This window comes from Puma concolor, chromosome D1 (assembly GCF_028749965.1).
Source record: "Puma concolor isolate L17-30 chromosome D1, mPumCon1.1.hap2, whole genome shotgun sequence".
Lineage (NCBI taxonomy): Eukaryota > Metazoa > Chordata > Mammalia > Carnivora > Felidae > Puma > Puma concolor.
In genome coordinates this window covers 77,248,780-77,270,116 of record NC_141676.1, presented here as the reverse complement: position 1 = coordinate 77,270,116, position 21,337 = coordinate 77,248,780, and the positions used below count along the sequence as shown (strand labels likewise).

Here is a 21,337-nt window from a genome sequence, read left to right as displayed (position 1 = left end):
TTCTATTAACAGGAACAAGGAACGTGTTTGGTGTGGTTTGCTTTTCTAAAACGCCCAATACTAATTTAGATTTCCAACATATTTTACTGTTTTCTTTTCTCCTTCTTGCTTTGTTCAGTGGGTTTGCTTTCTGTCTTCCTTCATGAAGCACATTCTTCAGCGGTTCTTCCAACAAGGGGCTGTGGGCAGTAAACACTCGCTGTCTGTACATTTTTTTCATTTATCACTCCTTCTCCAAAAACCATTGATCTGTGCACAGAGTTCTAACTTCATTTTTCTTTTCTCTCACGAACTGAAAGATATTCCATTCTTTCTCACCTGTTCTTACAATGTGAAGTCTACAGAGTGCACTTGCTTCTTTGCAGGTTGTCTGCAAGTCTGCATTTCCTTCTTGAATCCTCTAGGATTTTCCCTTCACTGCTGATGTTCCATGTGTTAAGTGTGAAATCTCTTATTTATCCTACTTGTGGTTTTTCATTCCACTGTAAGAATGTATGTTTCAATTCGGAACACTCTTAGGCATTCGCTCTTTCAAAGTTGATTCTGCCTTCTACCTCATTCTCTGTATTGCCCAAGTCCAGAACTTCCACGAAATGTGTGGTGGGATATCTCCTGTTACACCCTGTGTCTGTCTCTTCATTCTGCATTCTAAGTGATTTCCCAAAGGCTGTTTTCCAATTTGTTAATTCTGTGTTCACCTGTTTTTAGTCTTAACAAATCTATTCAGATTTTAATTTCAGTGATAATTTTTTTTTAACTTTTCAAAAATGTTTATTTTTGAGAAAGAGAAAGACAAAGCGTGAGCGGGGAGGGGCAGAGAGAGGGAGACACACAATCCGAAGGGGGCTCCATGCTCTGAACTGTCAGCACAGACCCTAACATGGGGCTTGATCCCACGAACTGTGAGATATGACCTGAGCCCAAGTCGGATGCTTAACTGACTGAACCACCCAGGCGTCCCTATTTCAGTGATTCTGTTTTCATTTATAGGATTCCCATTTCATTATTTCTTAAATCCATCAGTTATTTTCCAGAATTATTTGGAAAAAAATTTGTTTAGTTCTTACTTTACATTAAAATAAAACCTAGGGGTGCCTGAGTGGCTCAGTTGGTTAAGCGTCTGACTTCGGCTCAGGTCATGATCTCACGGCTTGTGAGTCTGAGCCCTGCGTCAGGCTCTGTGCTGACAGCTCGGAGCCTGGAGCCTGCTTCGGACTGTGTCTCCCTCTCTCTCTCTATCCCTCCTCTGCTCATGCTCTGTCTCTGTCTCTCAAAAATAAACATGAAAAAAAAATGTTTTTAAATAAAATAAAATCTAGATGGATTTATAGAGTTAAATGAATGGAAATTAAAGGAAAAAAATATTTTGCAGATCTCTAGATGAGGATAGATTTTCTAGGTTTTAAAAATCCCAGATCTACTTTTGTAATCTTAAAAAACAATAGTGATAATTTGAATATATAGACTTTAAGTGTCTACAGCTAAAGATGCAGCATAAGCAAAATTTAAAATCAGATAGTAAATTGAAGGCATAGCTACAAAAGTATGGCAAAGTATTACTACCTTTAACATATAAAGGACTCCTAGAAATTGATAAGAAAAACATAAAAATATAAATGGCTAATAAACATTCAAATTGTCTTCCTTTACTAATAATTAAATAAATAGTAATAAAACAAATTCTCTGACACCTACCATATTAAAATATTTTGCTTTTAATAAGAATATACAAAGCTTGCTATGAGAGCATAAAATACAATAGTTTTGAAAACATTCTGCAATATATACGAAGCAACTTACAAGTATTGTCTATATTTTTTTAAGTATGCTACCTTTTTGATATACTAATTTCACTTTTAGGAATCTAACCCAAGGCATCAATCCCAAATACTGGGGAGAAAAAACTTTATGCCATCTTCTGAGGGAAAGAGAAATTGGAAACAATCTAGAGGTACAATAAAGAGGGGGAAAAGTACCTGTTACATCTGTACAAGAAAATACTACTACTCAGTCTTTGAGATTTATGCTTACCCTGTAGTGATCAAAATAGTATGGCACTGGCACAAAAACAGACACATGGTGAATGGAACAAAATAGAAAGTCCAGAAACAAACCCACAGTTATGCAATCAATTAATCTTTGCTAAAGGAGGCAAGAAGATGCAATGTGTAAAAAAGCTTCTTCAACAAATGGTGTTGGCAAAACTGGACAGCTACGTGCAAAAGAATGAAACTGGACCACTTCCTTAGACCATACACAAAAAAGAAATCAAAATGGATTAAGGGCCTAAAAATCCCAGAAGAGAACATAGGTAGTAATTTCTCTCACATGGGCCATAGCAACATTTCTAGATATCTTTACTGCAACAGAAGCAAAAATAAACTATTGGGCCTACATCAAAACAGAAAGCTCCTGCATAGCAAAGGAAGCAACAACAAAACTAAAAGGCAACCTACTGAATGGGAGGAGATATTTACAAATGACATATCTGATAAAGGCTTAGTATCCAAAATATATAAAGAACGTACAAAACTCAACACCAAATAACACAAATAATCCTATTAAAAAATGGGGAGAAGCCATGGACAGACATTTCTGCAAAGAACACGTACAGGTGGCCAACAGGCACATGAAAAGATGCTCAACATCACTCATCATCAGGGAAATGCAAATCAAAACCACATGAGATATCACCCACACCTGTCAAAATGGCTAAAATCAAAAATTCAAGCAACAACAAGAGTTGGCAAGGATGTAGAGAAAAGGGAACACTGTGCAGTGTTGGTGGGAATGCAAAGTGGTGCAGCCACTATGGAGACAGTATGAAGGGTCCTCAAAATATTACAAATAGAACTCCCTATGGCCCAGTAACCGCACTACTGGGTATTTATCCAAAGATTACGAAAACAGTAATTCCAAGGGATACATACACCCCCATGTTCCTTGTAGCATTACTTACGATAGCCAACCTGTGGAAGCAACCTAAGTTTCCATAAGTAGACGAATGGATAAAGAAGATGTGAAGATGTGATATATTGATACGTTTTGATATTATGTATTATATATATAATAGAATATTATTCAGCCATAAAAGATGAATGAAATCTTGCCATTTGCAACAACACAGATGGAGCTGAGTATAATGCTAAGTGAAATAAGCCAGTCAAGGAAAGACAAATACCATGTAATTTCATTCACATGTGGAATTTAAGAAATAAAATAGTGACGAAGGGAAAAAAAAAAAAAAAAAGAGAGAGAGACCAGAGAAATCAAAAACAGACTCTTAACTATAGAGAACAAATACATGATTGCCAGAGGGGAGGTAAGTGGGGGGGATGGGTGAAACAGGTGAAGGGGATTAAGAGGACACTTATGGCGATGAGCACTGAGTGATGTATAGAATTGTCGAATCACTACGTTGTATATCTGAAACTAATAGAACACTAACTACACTGGCATGAAATTTAAAAAAGGCTTAGGCTTACAAAAATATTTTAATAAAATATGAAAATACCCAAGCCATATCTTATGTGAAAAATCAAGCGTAGAAAACTACACATATGGTATAGATAAAGGATTAAATGAAAAGTATATATCAAAGTGTTGACAGCATATATACATGGGTAGTAGTTGGCCTAATGGGGTGTTTTTCCTACCTCATTATACTTTTTTGTACTGTCCAAATATTCCATAATGTACCTCTATTATTTTCACGGAAAACTTTCTCAATAAATTGGAAGGAACTTGATTCGAGCCATAAATTCTTCAGTTGTGCTTGGCTTCTCCCCCTTTGACATGAGCCCTCACCTTATCTTTCCAGTAGGCGCTGATAGGTTATCGCTATTACGATATCACTGACTGCATTTCTTATACTCTTTCCATAACTGGAGGCCTGTGTCTCCCTCTTCACTTCACCCATTTTGGCCTACCCACTGCCCCCCCCAGAAATCACCAGTTTGTTCTCCGTATTTGTAGTTCTCATTCTGCTTTTTGTTTATTCATTTTTAAATTCTATTTATGAGTGCAGTCATATAGTATTTGTCTTTCTCAATCTGACTTATTTCATTTAGTGGAATACCCTCTAGATCAATCCTTGTTGCCTCAAATGGCATGATCTCATCTTTTTTATGACTGTATAATATTCCATTATGTATATATACCACATTTTCCTTATCCATTCATCTACTGATGGACACTTAGATTGTTCTCATGTCATGGTTATTGTAGACAATGCTGCAACAAACAGGAGTGCATATATTTTGAGTTCGTGTTTTTGTTTTCCCTGAGGAAATATCCAATAGTGGAATTACTGGATCACATGGTATTTCTATGATTCTTTTCCTCTCGTGAAGCATAATAATATGCCATTTTTCATTAAAGACAGATACTTTTTAAAAAAATTTTTTAACACTTATTCATTTTTTGAGAGACAGAGTGTGAGTGGGGGAGGGGCAGAAAGAAAGGGAGACACAGAATCTGAAGCAAGCTCCAGGCTCTGAACTGAGAGGGGCGCCTGGGTGGCTCAGTCAGTTAAGCATCTAACTTCGGCTCAGGTCATGAGTTCGAACCCCATGTCGGGCTCTGTGCTGACAGCTCAGAGCCTGGAGCCTGCTTCGGATTCTGTGTCTCCCTCTCTCTGTGCCCCTCCCCAGCATGTGCTCTCTCTCTCTCTCTCTCTCTCAAAAATAAATACAACATTAAAAAAAAAAAAATTGAACTGAGAGCACAGAGCCCAACGCAGGCTCAAACTCACAAACTGTGAGATCATGACCTGAGCCAAAGTTAGATCCTTAACCGACTGAGTCACACAGGTGCCCCTAAACCCAGATACTTTAGATTTGATATTTCTAATTCTTGTAATAACAACCCTATGATGCGGACATTGTTAGGTGTCTTTAAAGTAGATACACTGAGGCTCAGAGAGGTTAAGTAACTTGATCCGGGTCATACAGCTAATAAGTGGTGGTTCTGGGATTCCAACCCAATACTGCTCCAGACCAGTAATCTTCAATTCTGGCTAACCATTGGAATCACCTCCAGAAATTTAAGATATTCAGATAATCAGGCCTCATTTCAGAGTGATTAAATCACTGTTTCTGGAGGTGGGCCCAGACATTTGCACTTCTTTTTTTAAAAAGATTTTAAATGTGGAATGTTCTATTGTTTCCAAGGTTGAGCACCATTGATCTATAACAACCCCTTCTCTTTTCACGGATTGGATAACGGAGTCTCAGAGAGGGGAGATTATTGCATTCCACAGCTGAAAGTGTTGGAACCAGAGTGCAAAAAGATTTCCCTAATCCCATGTTGCCCTCTGGGAGCTTACTTGACAGTTCTTCCGCGATCTCTTGCACCCCCTGGGCAAAGGCGGGAGTGGGGGGCGGGCGCCAGTCTCGGCCCACATGACAGTTCTTGTGTGCCCCCTGGTGGGCTAAAGTGGTAAGGAGCCACTGCCTTAATAGGTACTCAACCGGTAAAAGAGTGAAGAGCTCTAAGGGTCTCTGTATTGCCTGATCCCAATGCTGCATGTTGATTTATACAAGCCGGCTTCTCGCTTGGTGGCACTTTACAGCATCCCCGCCCTTGGAAGGAACAAACCAACTTCTACACAAAAACCACACTGGATTGGTACAGTGCCTTGCCTCCAAAGACGCCACATACAAAGCCGATTTTAAATCGCGTGAGACACTTCCTCATCTAAGCGCTCAAGGGAGAAATTTTTTTAAATCTTATAGTAACTGTACCTAAGGCAGCCCTATGGTTCATCTTACAGCTTTTGGAGTCAAACATTCCTGAGGATGAATTCTAGCTCTACACTTATTAATCTTACACACTTCAGTGAGCCACGTGGCATCTTTCACCCTCAGTTTTATCACCTGTAAAATGGTCATTATAGTGCCCAATTCCTACAAGTGTTGTGGAGACCGAGTGCGCCTGTAAAGTGCACTGTGCCTGGACTGTGTTAACCTCCTCCACCCTCAAGCCCCACAGATGATGATGATTACTATTACTGAAATTGACCCGTGTCAGGTGCATTTTTACCAGGCCTGGGAAACACTGCCAAATAGGAAAAAATGTTTTCAGTGCCATCTTCTGGGATCTCACACGTGTGACAGAACCTGCAGCACTCCGCACTCCCCCTCAGGTCATCTTTCCCCTTAAACGTGTTTTCTGCATGTAGTCCTGTTCTCATTCCTGGGGCAGTCTCACCTGGAAGGGATGAGAAGATGAGCAGCAGCCAGCAAAGGAGACCAAGAATGAAGCATCTGATGCAGAAGAGAAACCAGGAGAGTGTGTTGCCCTCGAGGCCACCTCAGCGTCTCTGGAGGAGGAAATGACTGGCCGGGTAAATGCTGTGATAGGTCAGTACGCACCGCCAGGAGCTGACAATCCAATTCAGTAGAGGGAGGTCATTGGTGACCTGGACAAAAGCAATTTTGATGTGGAATTCTGATTGGAGGAAGGAATTTGATACAAGCATACATTACTCTTCGGAGAGGTTTTTCTATAAAGAGGAGCAAAGAGATGGGGTGGCCGCTGGGGGAGGAAATATTTTCGTTTTTAAGATGGGAGAAATCACAGCATGTTAGTAGGGATGCTGGGAATGATCTGGGGTGAGGGCAGACTGGTGCTTCAGAGGACAGAGGGAAGAATTGGGAGAGCAGCTCTCCTCCTAGGTCAGCGCGAGGGGATCTGGTACACACAGGAGCACAGACATGGTTCGTTTCCGGTAACAAGGCCAGGGGCAGCGTCTATGCATATAGGCATCTACGCACACCGCCCTCAGGCGGGCAGATGGACTGGGAGCCTGTGCAAGCTCTCTTCTTGTGGACTCTGCTTTCTCAGTAAGGTATGAAGCAAGGTCATCAATGGGAGTAGCTGCTTTTAAGTGAAACAAAGTACCATCAAGAGAGCAAGGGACATGTTAAGATTTAGAAATAATCATTCATGGGAATGAAAGCTGGTGCAGCCACTCTGGAAAACAGTATGGAGCTTCCTCAAAAAACTCAAAATAGAACTACCCTATGACCCAGCAATAAACTAGGCATTTATCCAGGGGATATAGGTGTGCTGTTTCCAAGGACCACATGCACCCCCATGTTTATAGCAGCACTATCAACAGTAGCCAAAGTATGGAAAGAGCCCAAATGTCCATTGATGGACGAATGGATAAAGAAAAAGTGGTATATATATATATATATATATATATATATATATATATATACAATGGAGTATTACTCAGCAATCAAAAAGAATGAAATCTTGCCATTTGCAACTACGTGGATGGAACTGGAGGGTATTATGCTAAATGAAATCAGTCAATCAGAGAAAGACAAATATCATACGACTTCACTTATATGAGGACTTTAAGAGACAAAACAGATGAACATAAGGGAAGGGAAACAAAAATAATATAAAAACAGGGAGGGGGACAGAACAGAAGAGACTCATAAATATGGAGAACAAACTGAGGGTTACTGGAGGGGTTGTGGGAGGGGGTATGGGCTAAATGGGTAAGGGGCACTAAGGAATCTGCTCCGGAAATCACTGTTTCACTATATGCTAACTAATTTGGATGTAAATTTTAAAAAATAAAAAATAAAATTAAAAAAAAAGAAATAATCATTCAAAGAGTGACGGCAATGTAGTTTAGCATGTAAGAGCCTTTTCCGGAAATGACGAGGTTTGCATGTAATTTCAATTGAAATGCAAATAACAATAAACATATATGCGATGCTCTGAATTTCCTTTATTTTCAAATAACCGTTTAAACCACTCTATAAAACGTTCTATAACATTATTTAAGGAAACTTGTGCAAAACTTAGGGTGGGAATCAGACCCCATTTCCCTATCATCAAAACATCATGCAAACACTTCTTTTCTCAGAGGATGTTTAGCTTCGTGGAATTACTTACAGACGATGGTACATTTTAATTCCATGTACCATAATGAGAATTTCCACGAAGCATAAAACTCTTTAAAACAATATACATTTCTTTTGAACCATTTCAGATGAAGCTGTGTTGGGTGCTTTTTCAGGAAGTTGAAACTAAGCTCAATCTCCTTTCCTGAGGCACAGCCTTGCACTTACGGCAGATTTGCACAAAATACACCAACGACTTCTCAGATTGCTCATCTCGGGTGCCCACAGTTCACATCATCACAGGTAGAAGAGAGAGTTGGCTAGTTCCAAACTGGGTTCTTTATGAATGCTCTGTGCCACCAGAAAGGTCAGCTTGTGCGCATACTGACAAGGCGCTGGGATACTGATTAAGCCCTGAGGAGAAAACATACTGATAGCAGTTAAGAGGATAACTTTCTCCAAAGTAATACATTTTCCTGAGTTTTATCCCCTACTAGTTACATATGATAGAACGCATTTGTGAGTACACAGTGACTAAACTCAACCAAGGGCAACCTCATCCATGGGGAACACAAGCTCGCTGGGCAAGAGGGGATGGAGGCCCAGTCTGCCTTCATGAAGCTGAGCACTGGGTGCCATCACACCTAGCGCTAATCTAAGTTTCCCGTGACTTGATGCTCCAAGGGGCTCAGAGCAAATCTTGGCCTTGGACTTCGAGAGCAGCTCCTGGCTTCGCGCACAGGAACATAGGACAGACGAGCCCGTTACCTTCCCATGAGACAGCATCTGAGTTGGCTTTAACTTCCTCAACTGTAACTTGGAAATAACAATACCCTGATTTCCTCCCAGGCTTGCATAAGACAATGCATAGAATATGGGGCCGCTGGGTGGCTCGGTCAGTTGAGCGTCCGACTTTGGCTCAAGTTATGATCTCATGGTTCAAGAGTTCGAGCCCCACATCGGGCTCTGTTCTGACAGCTCAGAGCCCAGAGCCTGCTTCAGATTGTGTGTCTCCCTCTTTCTGCCCCTCCCCCTGCTTACACTCTCTTTCTCTCTCTCTCTCTCAAAAATAAATGTTAAAAATTTTTTTAATTAAAAAAAGATAATGCATAGAATGAAGTCCTCCAGAAATTGTAAATACTAATGTTACAAATAATAACGATGATAATGATGATGTTAACAGTTATTGCTACTTGATTTCTATGACAGACTGTGTTTCTCTCAAGGACTCATTCATTCATTCACTCTTTCCTCCTTTGTGAAGTCAGGACATAGGGATACAAACGTGAATTGGCTGACAGTTCCTGGGTGGGAACCCTGAGAGTCAGTACCCACACAAGTACACAGCTGTCACTCACCGGCCAGTTGTAGTACAGGTGACACAGTTTGAACGTAAGTCTCTGCATGTGGTCGGGCTTCAAGCCATTGTCATCATAGATGACATTATAGTAGGTGGGATTAACAGTTCCCCGACAGGCAGCCTGACTAATCAGGTAAAAGTCATACCTGAGGGGGAAAACGGAATGAACATGAGAAACAAGGCAAACAGAATAAGGCCTCACTTGAAGAACACAAGGCAAACGTTTCATTAAGAACAGATTTGCTAACGGCACTTGCCAGTCAGGACGCGTCGCTTCTGAGTCCACCACGGTGCCAAGTGGCGGGTTCTGCAGGGATCGGCTCATTTCCATGCAGAATCGCAGCGTACACTTCTTCCTGACCACAATCACGGACAGTTTGGAGCTTGGAACCAGAAAGGCAAAAGGAAAGATGCAGAGAACTAAAACCAAGCTTACAGCTTACCTAATGACCTTTTTTTGGTAATTTCTAAATGGAATAAATAAATAAATTCATTCATTAGAAGAACACTGCAAAAATGAAGAAAATAAAAATTATCCCCTCTCTCAGAGCTGCGTACACAGTTTTTTTTATTTTTTAAAAGTTTATTTATTTTGGGGGGCAGGGGGAGAAGGAGAGAGAGAGAGAACCCACAAACCGTGAGATTATGACCTGGGCTGAAATCAAGAGTCAGACTCTTAACCGACTGAGACACCCAGGTGCCCCCCATACAGTTTTTAAAATTAGAGATTGTCCTTCTTTGTTGCAAAAGTGTGGTGTGTCCAGTCACTTGGCTGGTTTATATCATTTGAAGGGGACAGGGAGGAACAGTTAATAGGGCAACGAACTTCAATTCACATTTCTAAAGGAGGGCTTTCCAGAATATTCCATAGAGACAAGATTTCTTTTTCCATTAGCAATAGTGTCCCTATTTCACTTTCACTCTTCCTCTCAATTTCTGAATAGCAAAGAGACCCGCAAGTTCTCTCATTCCTCAGATCATCACTTCTGAATCTTGCAAGACACACACCTGGGGGGATGGATGGACAGACCAAATGTACATTTGTGCCAAATGTTGAATGATCAAATATTAAAGTCAGGATTTAGTAAAGCCAGGGTCAAATCCATTTACTGGCCATAATTCCCAAAGGAACTTTTGGGAGGCAAAGATTGCAGGGAAATCTCACTTTCAAGCAGTTTAATTATCTTAAAAATATATTATTGGTTTTCAGTATTGAAACTTTCAAAAGCTGATGTTATACTGCAACAAAACTCCTTAGCACTGTCAGCTGCTAAATTCACTCCTGCTAGCCCAAAATTGCGTACTTGTGATTCTGCACAGTCACCTGAGGTCAGTGGGAGGGAGACAGGGTTGGCTGTTAGGGTTTGGACTCAGGGGAAGATGACACTGTCCCCCAAGCCACCGTGCTCTCCCTCCACTCTGACAGTCACCGGTGAGGTCAAGGCTCAGTCCCCCTGTGGCCTGTGGCTGCAACTTCGGTTGATGGTGGTGATGACAGTCACACCTGATGGATGAATGCTGTGCCCTGCTTGGAATAGGATGCCTTCCGAATATTTTAGGAAGCCCATTTAAGATTATCATCCTCCCCGAATTGCCACTTCTAATATTCTTCTTGCTCCCGCCACCTGACGTACTCACCGAGGAAAATGTACTGCAACACTGAATCAAGAAATGGGGCCAGGGAGATGAGGGCGGTCTGACTTCCATCTGCAGCGCAGCCTGCACTGCCCTCACACTCCTTTCAGCACCTCCATCGACCTCCACCTGCACAGCAGGGCCTGCACGGCAGGGACTTGAGCCCCTGGTGGGGATTTGGGCCTCGAATTGCAAACCAGCGCTTGTTTAATCCCGCGGCATAGCAATATGTATGAAGTGTCTTCACCCTCGTGCGGAGTCTCAGTGTCAGCTGCTCTGGGGGACACTTGCCTTCCTCCGGGGGCCCCCACCCAGGCTCATGTCACCCTATTCACAGAGGACCATCTCAACCACCCTCCAGTCTAGGGGAAACCTGTCCGTCCGTCCAGCTGTACTCACATGATGCAGACGAGAGCGAAGCTCGCCCGCATGAAAACAAGGTGCTGGCGTGCAGTAATCTGAATAGCTACGATAAAACGTGCCCTGGTTGCAAGTGTGGGGAAAAAAACGTAACTCAATTACCTGGTGTTTGCACTCGCTTCTGTCACACTGCTCAGCAGCTGTGGAACTTCGTATTCAATCAGTGTTTTTAGCTGACCGTCCCCTACCCCATTCCGGTACACAATTATCCGTGCCGGCAAGCCATGGTTGTGCTTGTACCATTTGTTGAGTGCTCCTGCAGAATTTGTTGTCAGGAAGAAAAGAATGACTTGTCCAATGCCAACAAAGAACAAAATTCCCATGTAGTTCAATATTTTAAGTTCATTATTTCCGACCACTGTAATATACGGTACTACCTAATTTGAGTCATGACTGCACTAATATAAAAATGGATAACTTTAGGGCTAACATCCGGCATCTGCTATTTGAGGAATCATACTGGTTTCTGTGACAAAACATATTCTTAAACTTAACATATCCCTTTAGTAAAATTTTAATATTTAATCAATAAATTAAGTCGTGCAATAGATTAATTCCCAAAACCAAATTAATACTAATTTAGTTTCTTCAACTCTTCACATGCTATCAATGGATACAGACTGGATAATTTCATGTCATTTTCGTCTCCGATAAGCATAATTATGAAAACATAAGGAGAGGTCGTGGCTGATCTTCTGGAAGCATCTCTTACCATGGACTCACCCAATTTGATTCTAAGTTGCACTGACAATATGAACTCTGAAAACATTTCCACCCACTCCAACTAGAAATTGCCTAAAGAGCAGAGACCAGACAGTAACTCCTACTCAACAGAAACTTTTCACAACTACTTAAAAAAAAAGAACCAAGTTTTGAAGTGAGGGCAAAGTAACGTAATAATTATTTTCATGTATATACTGTGCAACTGTTTTAGAAGACTTCATTGTCCAGGAAATCCATTTGCGTTCAATAGAAGATGATCATATCTGTAAGGCCGTAACCAATGGCCTTACATCATGTCCATCAGCAAACAGCATGTCCATCAGCAAATTCAATTTTTTAGGAAAAAATACTTACACCGCTTTCCCAAACTTATAGATGGGAAAATGAGGATCAGGAGACGGAGTGAATCACACAAGAAATACTACAGGGAGTGGCAAAGCCACATCCTGGCCAGGGCTAGGCAGGGCACGGGAGCCCCAGATATCTGTTCCCACCGTACCCCACTGTGAATAGGCTCCCCTCCTTGTCTGCCTTCTTCCCCATCTTCTCCTGCGATGCCAGCCCTCATCTGCCAGCATTCCTATCCCCACCCCACAGGCTTCTTTCCTATTTCTAGACCTCACAGCACTCTGTCATAATCCCTGTCTCTCCAGGTAGATTCCTTTGGCCTTCACACTGCTTGCCAGAGCCACCAGCAGCTACAAACTCCCCTGCCTCTTAGAGGCTTTCTGTTTATCATACACAGATGACAAATGTAAATTCTACAGCATCTGTTAGCGTGGATCAGGATACAGCTTTGGGAATCTCCATCTGGGTGATGGTTGACTCAGGCAGGCTTTGGGGAGTCTGCTTCCACCATCTGGTCTGCTATAGGCACGTGGACTCTGGGGCCTGAAGGAATAGCGCTTGGGGCCCACCGCCACTGCTATACTTTTAGTACCGGTCATGAAAACTTTTAAGCAATCTGCAACATCGGTCGCCGTTCTCTGAAGGATACACCGAGAGAACCACCTAAAGCAAGAAAAGAAAAGAAAAGAAAAGAATGTCCAACTTCAAAATGTCTACCGTAAACGCATTAGCATTAAATGAAGAAACAGAAAACAACCTAAGTGTCCATCAGCGGAAGAATGGGTGAAGAAAATGTGATGCTTCAGATGGCTGTTAGACACATGAAGGGATGCTCAACATCACTCATCAGCAGGGAAATACAAATCAAAACCACACTGAGATGTTACCTCACACCTGTCAGAATGGCTAACATTAACAACTCAGGAAACACAGATGTTGGCAAGGATGCGGAGAAAGGGAAACACTTTTCCACTTTTGGTGGGAATGCAAACCAGTGCAGCCACTCTGGAAAACAGTGTGGAGGTTCCACAAAAAATTAAAAATAGAATTACCCTACGACCCAGCAATTGCACTACTGGGTATTTGTTCAAAGGATGCAAAAATGTTGATTCAAAGGGGCACAAGCACCCCAATGTTTATAGCAGTGCTATCGACAATAGCCAAAGTATGGAAAGAGCCCAAATGCCCATCAACTGACGAATGGATAAAGAAGATGTAGCATATATATACAATGGAATACTATTCAGTGATGAAAAAGAATGAAATCTTGCCATTTGCAACAATGTGGATGGAACTAGAGTGTATTATGCTACACAAAATAAGTCAGAAAAAGACAGGTATCATATGATTTCACTCTTATGTGGAATCTGAGAAACACAACAAATGGACATACAATGTTGTATGCCATTACACCTCAATCAAAATAAAAAGAACTAGACATTATGAGCAAATTTAATGTTCATGAGCCTATATATGTTATACGATCATAACTATATTAAAAACCTCCCCTCCTCAAAAGAAATCTATCGATAAGAGAAACTAAAGCATAGTGCTGACATCAGACACGCTTGAGTTCAAATCCTGGTTGGCATACTCATCAGCCATGTGACTTTGCTACGTCAACCTAAGTCTCAGTTTCCTCATCCGTACCAAGGAAACACACAAGATGGTAAGGTAGTTACTACCTCACAAGGTTGTTATAAAAATTAAATTAGATAATATATAGAAAGTACTTAGCACAAGATAAGCAATCATAAATAGGAACACTATGTTATTATTATAAAGGAATTTATTAGTTTACCAAATTTACTTTCAAAATATTCAAAACTAGAGTGTATTACGCTAAGCAAAATAAGTCAAAGAAAGACAGGTATCATATAATTTCACTCATACGTGGAATTTAAGAAACAAAACAGCATAGGGGAAGGGAAGAAAAAATAAAATAAGAAACAGAGAGGAAGGCAAACCATAAGGGACAAATACAGAGAACAAACTGAGGGTTGCTGGAGGGGAGATGGGAGGGGGATGGGCTAAGTGGGTGATGGGCCATTAAGGAGGGCACTTGCTGGGATGAGCACTGGGCGGTATATGTGAGTCTTGAATCACTGGGCTCTAGCCCTGAAACAAATGCCACACTGTATTTTAACCAAAATTTAAATTGATTAAAATTAAATAAATAAATGGAATCACATAGTAAAAAAACAAAAAACAACAACAAATAAACAAAAAAAATATTCAAAGATTTCTCAAGCATAAAGTTCCACTTCCATAGGAGAGGCTTTTGGACTTGAAATCTGAACATGATTAACTTCTTTAAATTTCAGAAGAAGTTCTATTGTTAAAGACATTAAGTAAACAAAAGTACTTGCAAAATGAAGATCATGACTTTGTTGAAGTACGCATCAACATTATTATATATGCCAATAATGACACAATTAGGAATGTGGCTAACAAACTGGAAGTCCTTTTCCTGCTTGATTAACACATTAATGTGTCACATTAAGTGACACATGGAACAGGGATCTCACACAACCTGGAATGAAGTCACAGGCACACTGCTACTTATCCTATTTCTCACCAGCCCAAATATATACCTGACCACAGGCTTAATGGAGTAAATCAAATAGCCTAAGTCCAGGAATAAAATATGGTGCAAACAGTTCCTATAGCCTCAAAACACATTGCTTAGTTACATATAATGAAACAATTCTAGGAACTACAATTAAATAGATACTGAGTCAGCATTTAATGAATTATCCCCAAACCTGCTTATGTTTTCAGCAGCTGTGTAAACAACTACATCAACTGCCTTCAAGTGTTAATAACAACAAGCATGTATTGAGCGTCTGCTATGGGAGGCTATGTTTTAAGCATTTTATCTTATGTAACTTCCATAAATACCCTATGAAATAGGCATCATCTGGGAACGCAAGCTGGTGCAGCCACTCTGGAAAACAGTATGGAAGTTCCTCAAAAAATTAAAAATAGAACTACCCTAAGACCCAGCAATTACACTACTAGGCATTTATCCACGGGATACAGGTGTGCTGTTTCCAAGGGCCACACGCACCCCCATGTTTATAGCAGCACTATCAACAACAGCCAAAGTATGAAAAGGGCCCAAATGTCCATCGATGGACGAACGGACAAAGAAGATGTGGTATATCTATACAATGGAGTATTACTCGGCAATCAGAAAGGATGCAATCTTGCCATTTGCAACTACGTGGATGGAACTGGAGGGTATTATGCTAAGTGAAATTAGTCAGTCAGAGAAAGACAAAAATCATATGACTTCACTCATATGGGACTTTAAGAGACAAAACAGATGGACATAAGGGAAGAGAAACAAAAATAATATAAAAACAGGGAGGGGAACAAAAAAGAGACTCATTAATATGGAGAACAAACAGAGGGTTACTGGAGGGGTTGTGGGAGGGGGGATGGGCTAAATGGGAAAGGGGCACTAAGGAATCTACTCCTGAAAAATCATTGTTGTGCTGTATTCTAAATAATTTGGATGTAAATTTTTAAAAATTAAAAAAAAAAAAAAAGAAATAGGCATCATCTTCATGCCCATCTTACATGAGACCACAGCTAAGTCACGGCAACATTAAATAGCCAGATGTCATACACAGAATAAGTGGCAGATCAGGACACAGAAGCAAGCAATCAGATTCCAAAGCTTGCTGCTGGATATAAGTTCCTAGTACAGTACCTAATACAGTGCACATAACATGAAAATTTCTATCATCCATCGTTTGAGGAAGCTGCCTGGCATACGAGTATTAGCTTGTCCTAATGTGTGTATAAACATAGTTTTTTCATAAGGCTACATATTATCTTAATATTACCAATCACACTTTATATGTAAGTATAATTTATGACTAAAATGTTCATATTTTTCAAGTGAGGGAAGAATACAAACTGTTTCCTGCTGCATGGTTTTCAGTTAAACCGCAAACTATAATTATGGAATATGTTGGGTAATTGTAAAAGTACCTGGTGATTCCGGGGTTAATGCTGGCCACAAATCCAACCACCACCATTCCCTTGCTGACTTCGTCTTTACAGGCATCGATACCGACCACCATCAGGGACTTTAACTGTAAATACATTTTTCATGATTTAAAAAAATGGGACATCATTTCCCCAAATGATGACTTCATATGAAGTTTTGAAAAAAACTGTCCCTGGTTATTAAATTAAGTTAAGCTATATGCCAGGGAGATCAAGGTCCAGATGAAGCAGATCATTAAAACAGAAACCAAAGAGACTTGAAGATGGAGGGATGGGGTGGGGTGGGGGGCTTGATGGCTCAGTTGGTTGAGCATCCAACTCTTGGTTTCGGCTCAGGTCACGATCTCATAATTCATAGGTCTGAGCCTCCTGTTGGGCTCAGTGCTGACAGTACAGAGCCTGCATGGGATTCTCTGTCTCCCTCTCTCTCTGTCCCTCCCCCTCTAGCTCTCTCAAAATAAAGAAATCTACTTAAAAAAAAAAAAAAGATGGAGGGATGAATATGGTATCTAATTTGCTTAAGAGACTCACTGGAGTGCAAAATAGCTACCATCCTTTGTGGAGGTGGACAAGTGCCATTAATGTGGCTCAAGAGATTCTGGGAAAGTGATCAGTCATTTATCCCTGGCTTCTGGGCTGGTGGGATCTGAAGAGGAAGTCCACTCCTTATTGTTCAGATGTCTAAGGGATCCTAGTTGCCACTGGCCATGAGCCTCCAGGGAGGCAGCTGGGGCTCAGCGCACACATCCTGGTTATGGAAATGGAAGGGAATGGACGACATCCCCTCATTTCTCACCCCCTCACTTCCTCCCCCAGTGGACGAGGATTTTTAGTTCCCACCACAGTTCAAAATCATAGCTCTACCGGTTCCCCCAAGCTGTGGGGAGGCCCCCCTCCAGGGTGCAGGGCTACTCTGAGAGCTAGTGCGCTGCAAAGAGTAGGTAGAAGTAGAGGCCAGAGGGCACAGATTTTACGTGGCAGCGGGAAGCTCCAGATCAAGCCACCCCGCAAGCCTGTGCCAGCCTAGATTCTCTTTCATGAAACATTCTGTTATCAGCTTACTCAAAGCTCCTGGAAAACAGGAGCCTCACCTCACCTTCTGGACGGTGTCTTGTGTCATGCCACAACCCAGAGCGGACAAATAAGAAACCCACCACACAAAACAAATACCTCTGGAATCATGTGAAAAGGTCTCGTGCTCTGATTTCATTTTTCAATTAATAAATGGACTGATTACTGAAAGACTGACAGACTGCTCACAGGGATCTCCACAGCCCACAGTTCGCCTCCGAGTTTACAGGCCATTTGCATGGCAATCTTGGTGGCGACACTCATCATCATCCCCTGTTTATTCAAGGTCCGAGTGAGCACACACTGGCTGGGTACTGGGCAGAAGGAGTTCAAATAGTTTTTAATGGTATCATAGTAGTTCTTCTGATTAGAAGGTAGGATACACATTACCTAAAAGGAAAAAAAAAAATAAAAAGAGAAAAAAGTCAATTTACTTATGTTTAGAAGTAACTTTAAAGTAAAGTAGCTTTTAAGTAGCTTTAAAAAAAAATGATCAGCATGGAGCTTATTTGGGATTCTCTCTGTCTCTCTCTCTCTGCCCCTCCCCAACTCTCTCTAAATAAATAAATAAATAAATAAATAAGCAAACAAGAATTTTAAAAAAAATGAACACATGGGTTCTCTAAACATCTTGCCTCCAAGTTCCCAAGAAACAAATATTAAAATGCCTACAGTTGTGTTAAATGGCCTTTAACCACTGACAATCCCATTTGAAATGCCTTTTTATCAGCCATCGGCTCTGCAGTCCCGCTCCAAAGCCCCCCAACCCCCCACCCGCTGGCTTTCCCTTCCTCCTATCTCTTCTGATTTGATTGTTAGGCTCCTCAAATTCCCTCCTAACCTAGGTCTTACTCCAGCTCCCTCCCGCCCCCTGTTGGCTTTTCCTGTGGCTCTCCAGCCCTCATCCCACCATCCCTCTCCCATCCTTGCCCACAGATAGGCCAAGTGCAGGATTAGCTTACAGGGTGGCCTCCTTCCCAGCAGGTACTAGACAACCAAAATAAAAGAAACCAACCACAATTGTTTTGTTTACTGTGACCTGAGAATAAGGCCATGGGGGGGGGGGGGAGGGAAAATAAGGAGAAGGAAGCTTCAGGTCCTCAGGTATTTTTAAATTCCACCCATCTCTGCCAGCACCTCTGTTTCTTAGCAGGTATTTCCCTCGGAAGGGCTTCTCCTGGCCTGTTTCCATCTCCTTTCCACCCTTTATTCTCTACCTTCAACACCCACCAAATTTATACAAAAAACAGGCACTGTCATCATCAGCAGAGAACAAAAAGATTTTTCACCTATAGATCTGTTCAAAATCATACTGTGAAGGGCCAAAATTACTTACACTTAAGCACGTAAAATAGGGAAATGTATCTTAGGGGGTCTTCCTGCTTTCCATCCTATGAATTTGGAGCCAAGCGAGGTAGGCATCAGACCAAGGCAGTGGTTGAACAGGGATGGGGGCCGAAAGAAGGCGGGAGACAAGTGAGACTGGTTGCTTACAAGGGGACAAGGATGTGAAGTGATAAGTGGAAGGTAACAGGGTCCACACTCCCCTTATCAGAGAAGGGAGGTACAAATATGGCAATGGAGAATGTTTTCCTGTGGTGTTGAGACTGGAACTGGAAGTGTGAACACATTTTCAATATATACATAGACAGACATGGTAGTAACATAGATGTAAGGGTGTATGCATAACCTTTTGAGCAACACAGGTTTAAACTATGCAAGTCCACTTATATGCAGATTTTTTAATAAACATAATACAGTACTGTAAATGTATTTCCTCTTCCTTATGATTTTCTTAATAACATTGTGTTTTCTCTAGCTTACTTTTGTGTGAGAGTACAGTATATAGTACATAAAATACAAAAATATGTGTTAATTGACTATGTTATAAGGCTTCCAATCAACAATAGGTTATTAGGAGTTAAGTTTTGTGGGAGTCAAAAGTCACATGGGGATTTTGGACTGTGCAGGGAGTCTGCACCCCTAAACCCCACATTGTTCAAGGATCAGCAGTGTTTGAGTATACGTATGTAGACACACGCGTACACAATATTCCTAACTTTGCCCATTGAGAAAGTCTGGGGGCAGTGACACCCCACTAACAAATAAGCACACCCAGCTGCCCAGATTTTGATTTTTTTAAATGTTTATTTTTGAGAGAGAGAGAGTGTTGAGTGGGGGAGGAACAGAGAGAAGGACACACAGAACTCGAAGCAGGCTTCAGCCTCCATGATGTTAGCACAGAGGTCAAAGCAGGGCTCAAACTCACAAACTGAGAGATCATGACCTAAGCTATAGTCAGATACTTAACCAACTGAGCCACCCAGGCACCCCCCAGATTTTGATTTCTAAATACTGTTCTCTACCAAAAGTAATCATGGCTCATTGGAGAAATACCTAATTCCAGAGCCAGGCAGCAAAATTTCAAAATTAACCTGAAATACCTTATTGTGCCAGATGGTAAGGAAGTGTCCCCCAAACAATGGGGACATGTCAAAAAGTCACGGAAGCCAACCTGAATGAGTCTCCAATCAACAAAATCGCGAACAATTTGGGCATCAAAATAAATAATATTGGTAATCGACTATCAGCTGGTAAATAAAAGAGGAAACCATGAATCCATAACTGATAAAAATAAATGAACAAAGAAATGGGGAGAAGAGAAAGTTCTTCCTTATAACATAAGGCTACCCACTAAATGTAGAAGGCATACAAAGCTGCATACTAAATGTAGGAAATCAGAAAGCCACCATTTGGCAATCATCAGAGTAATAATAATAATAAAATAAAATGAATAATTAAATTAATAAACACATACATAAATAAAATAGTAATAATAAAAAAAGACAAGAATTATCAATGGATTCTAAAACTAGAAGTAAAAGTTTGATGAGAAACAGGTATTTCCATAGTCTCAAAGTATCTCCCTGCAAAACACCAGACCAAAAACACCTGCTTCACAAAGAAAGGAGTAAATGTACAGTGGAGAAACCTGGCAGATACCTTAATTAACGGAGTACCTCCTGGTAGGATGCATTAAGAACACAGAATCATTGCTGTGATAATCCCGCCAAAAGTACATAATCAGAATTTAATTATAAGGAAACATCAGACAAACCCAAATTGAGGGATATTATATAAAGTGATTCATCTATACCCTTCAAAATTGGAAAGTCATCGAAAACTAGGGAACTGTTCCAGACTGAAGGAGAGTCTTAAAGAGACAGGACAACTAAATGCAATGCATTAGATCCTTCCACTGGAGAAGACATTTTGGGGACTAATGGAGAAATGTGAATGGGAGTCTGTGGATTAGCTGGTCTTACTGTTTCTTGATTTGGATGGTTGTCCTATGGTTCTGTAGGAGAGTGACCTTGTTTGTAGAGAATACTCACTGAAGGGCAATGGGGCATCAAGTCTGTAACCTACTCTCAAATGGTTCAGGAAAAAAGATGGTAGGTAGATAGGTAGGTAGGTAGGTAAGTAGATAGGTAGGTAGATAAGATAGATGATAGATAGATAGATAGATAGATAGATAGATAGACAGATAGAGGATGGCAGGCAGGAGGGAAGGAACGAACGAAACAATGAAGCAAATATAAAATGTCAGCAACTGGGGAATCTGGATGAAGGGTATCTGGGAGTTCTTTGTACTCTTCTTGCAATGTTTCTGTTAAGTTTTATTTTATTTTTAAGAAAAAAAAAGATGCTCAGGGTTAGAATTCCCTTTGTTTAATATAACATCCTTATGGGCCTTTTTTGTGTCTGACTAAAAGAGGAACAGAGACGGCTACGTTGCTCTGCAGGAGATGGGGACTGGCATGCTGGGGCCCAGAGGCGTGAGCGAGGTAAGTAAGAGACACTGCCGTGCGGTGGGAGGCTGAGGCCTGGGAGA

The 21,337-nt window shown here is 41.1% G+C and overlaps 1 protein-coding gene across 1 annotated transcript in view; it reads right to left on the bottom strand.

Moving 5' to 3' along the window:
* Positions 1 to 7,730: 7,730 nt before the first annotated feature.
* The window catches only part of PIWIL4 (piwi like RNA-mediated gene silencing 4), a 45,726-nt gene continuing 32,119 nt past the window's right edge, over positions 7,731 to 21,337 (bottom strand). Inside the window, exons 14-20 of the mRNA XM_086678592.1 lie at positions 17,632 to 17,832; positions 16,354 to 16,457; positions 12,944 to 13,014; positions 11,383 to 11,536; positions 9,483 to 9,608; positions 9,224 to 9,371; positions 7,731 to 8,279 (exon numbers count right to left, since the gene is read on the bottom strand). Of these exons, the coding sequence (XP_086534718.1) occupies positions 8,163 to 8,279; positions 9,224 to 9,371; positions 9,483 to 9,608; positions 11,383 to 11,536; positions 12,944 to 13,014; positions 16,354 to 16,457; positions 17,632 to 17,832 (921 nt within the window). The 3' untranslated portion in view covers positions 7,731 to 8,162. The remainder of the gene's footprint in view (positions 8,280 to 9,223; positions 9,372 to 9,482; positions 9,609 to 11,382; positions 11,537 to 12,943; positions 13,015 to 16,353; positions 16,458 to 17,631; positions 17,833 to 21,337) is intronic.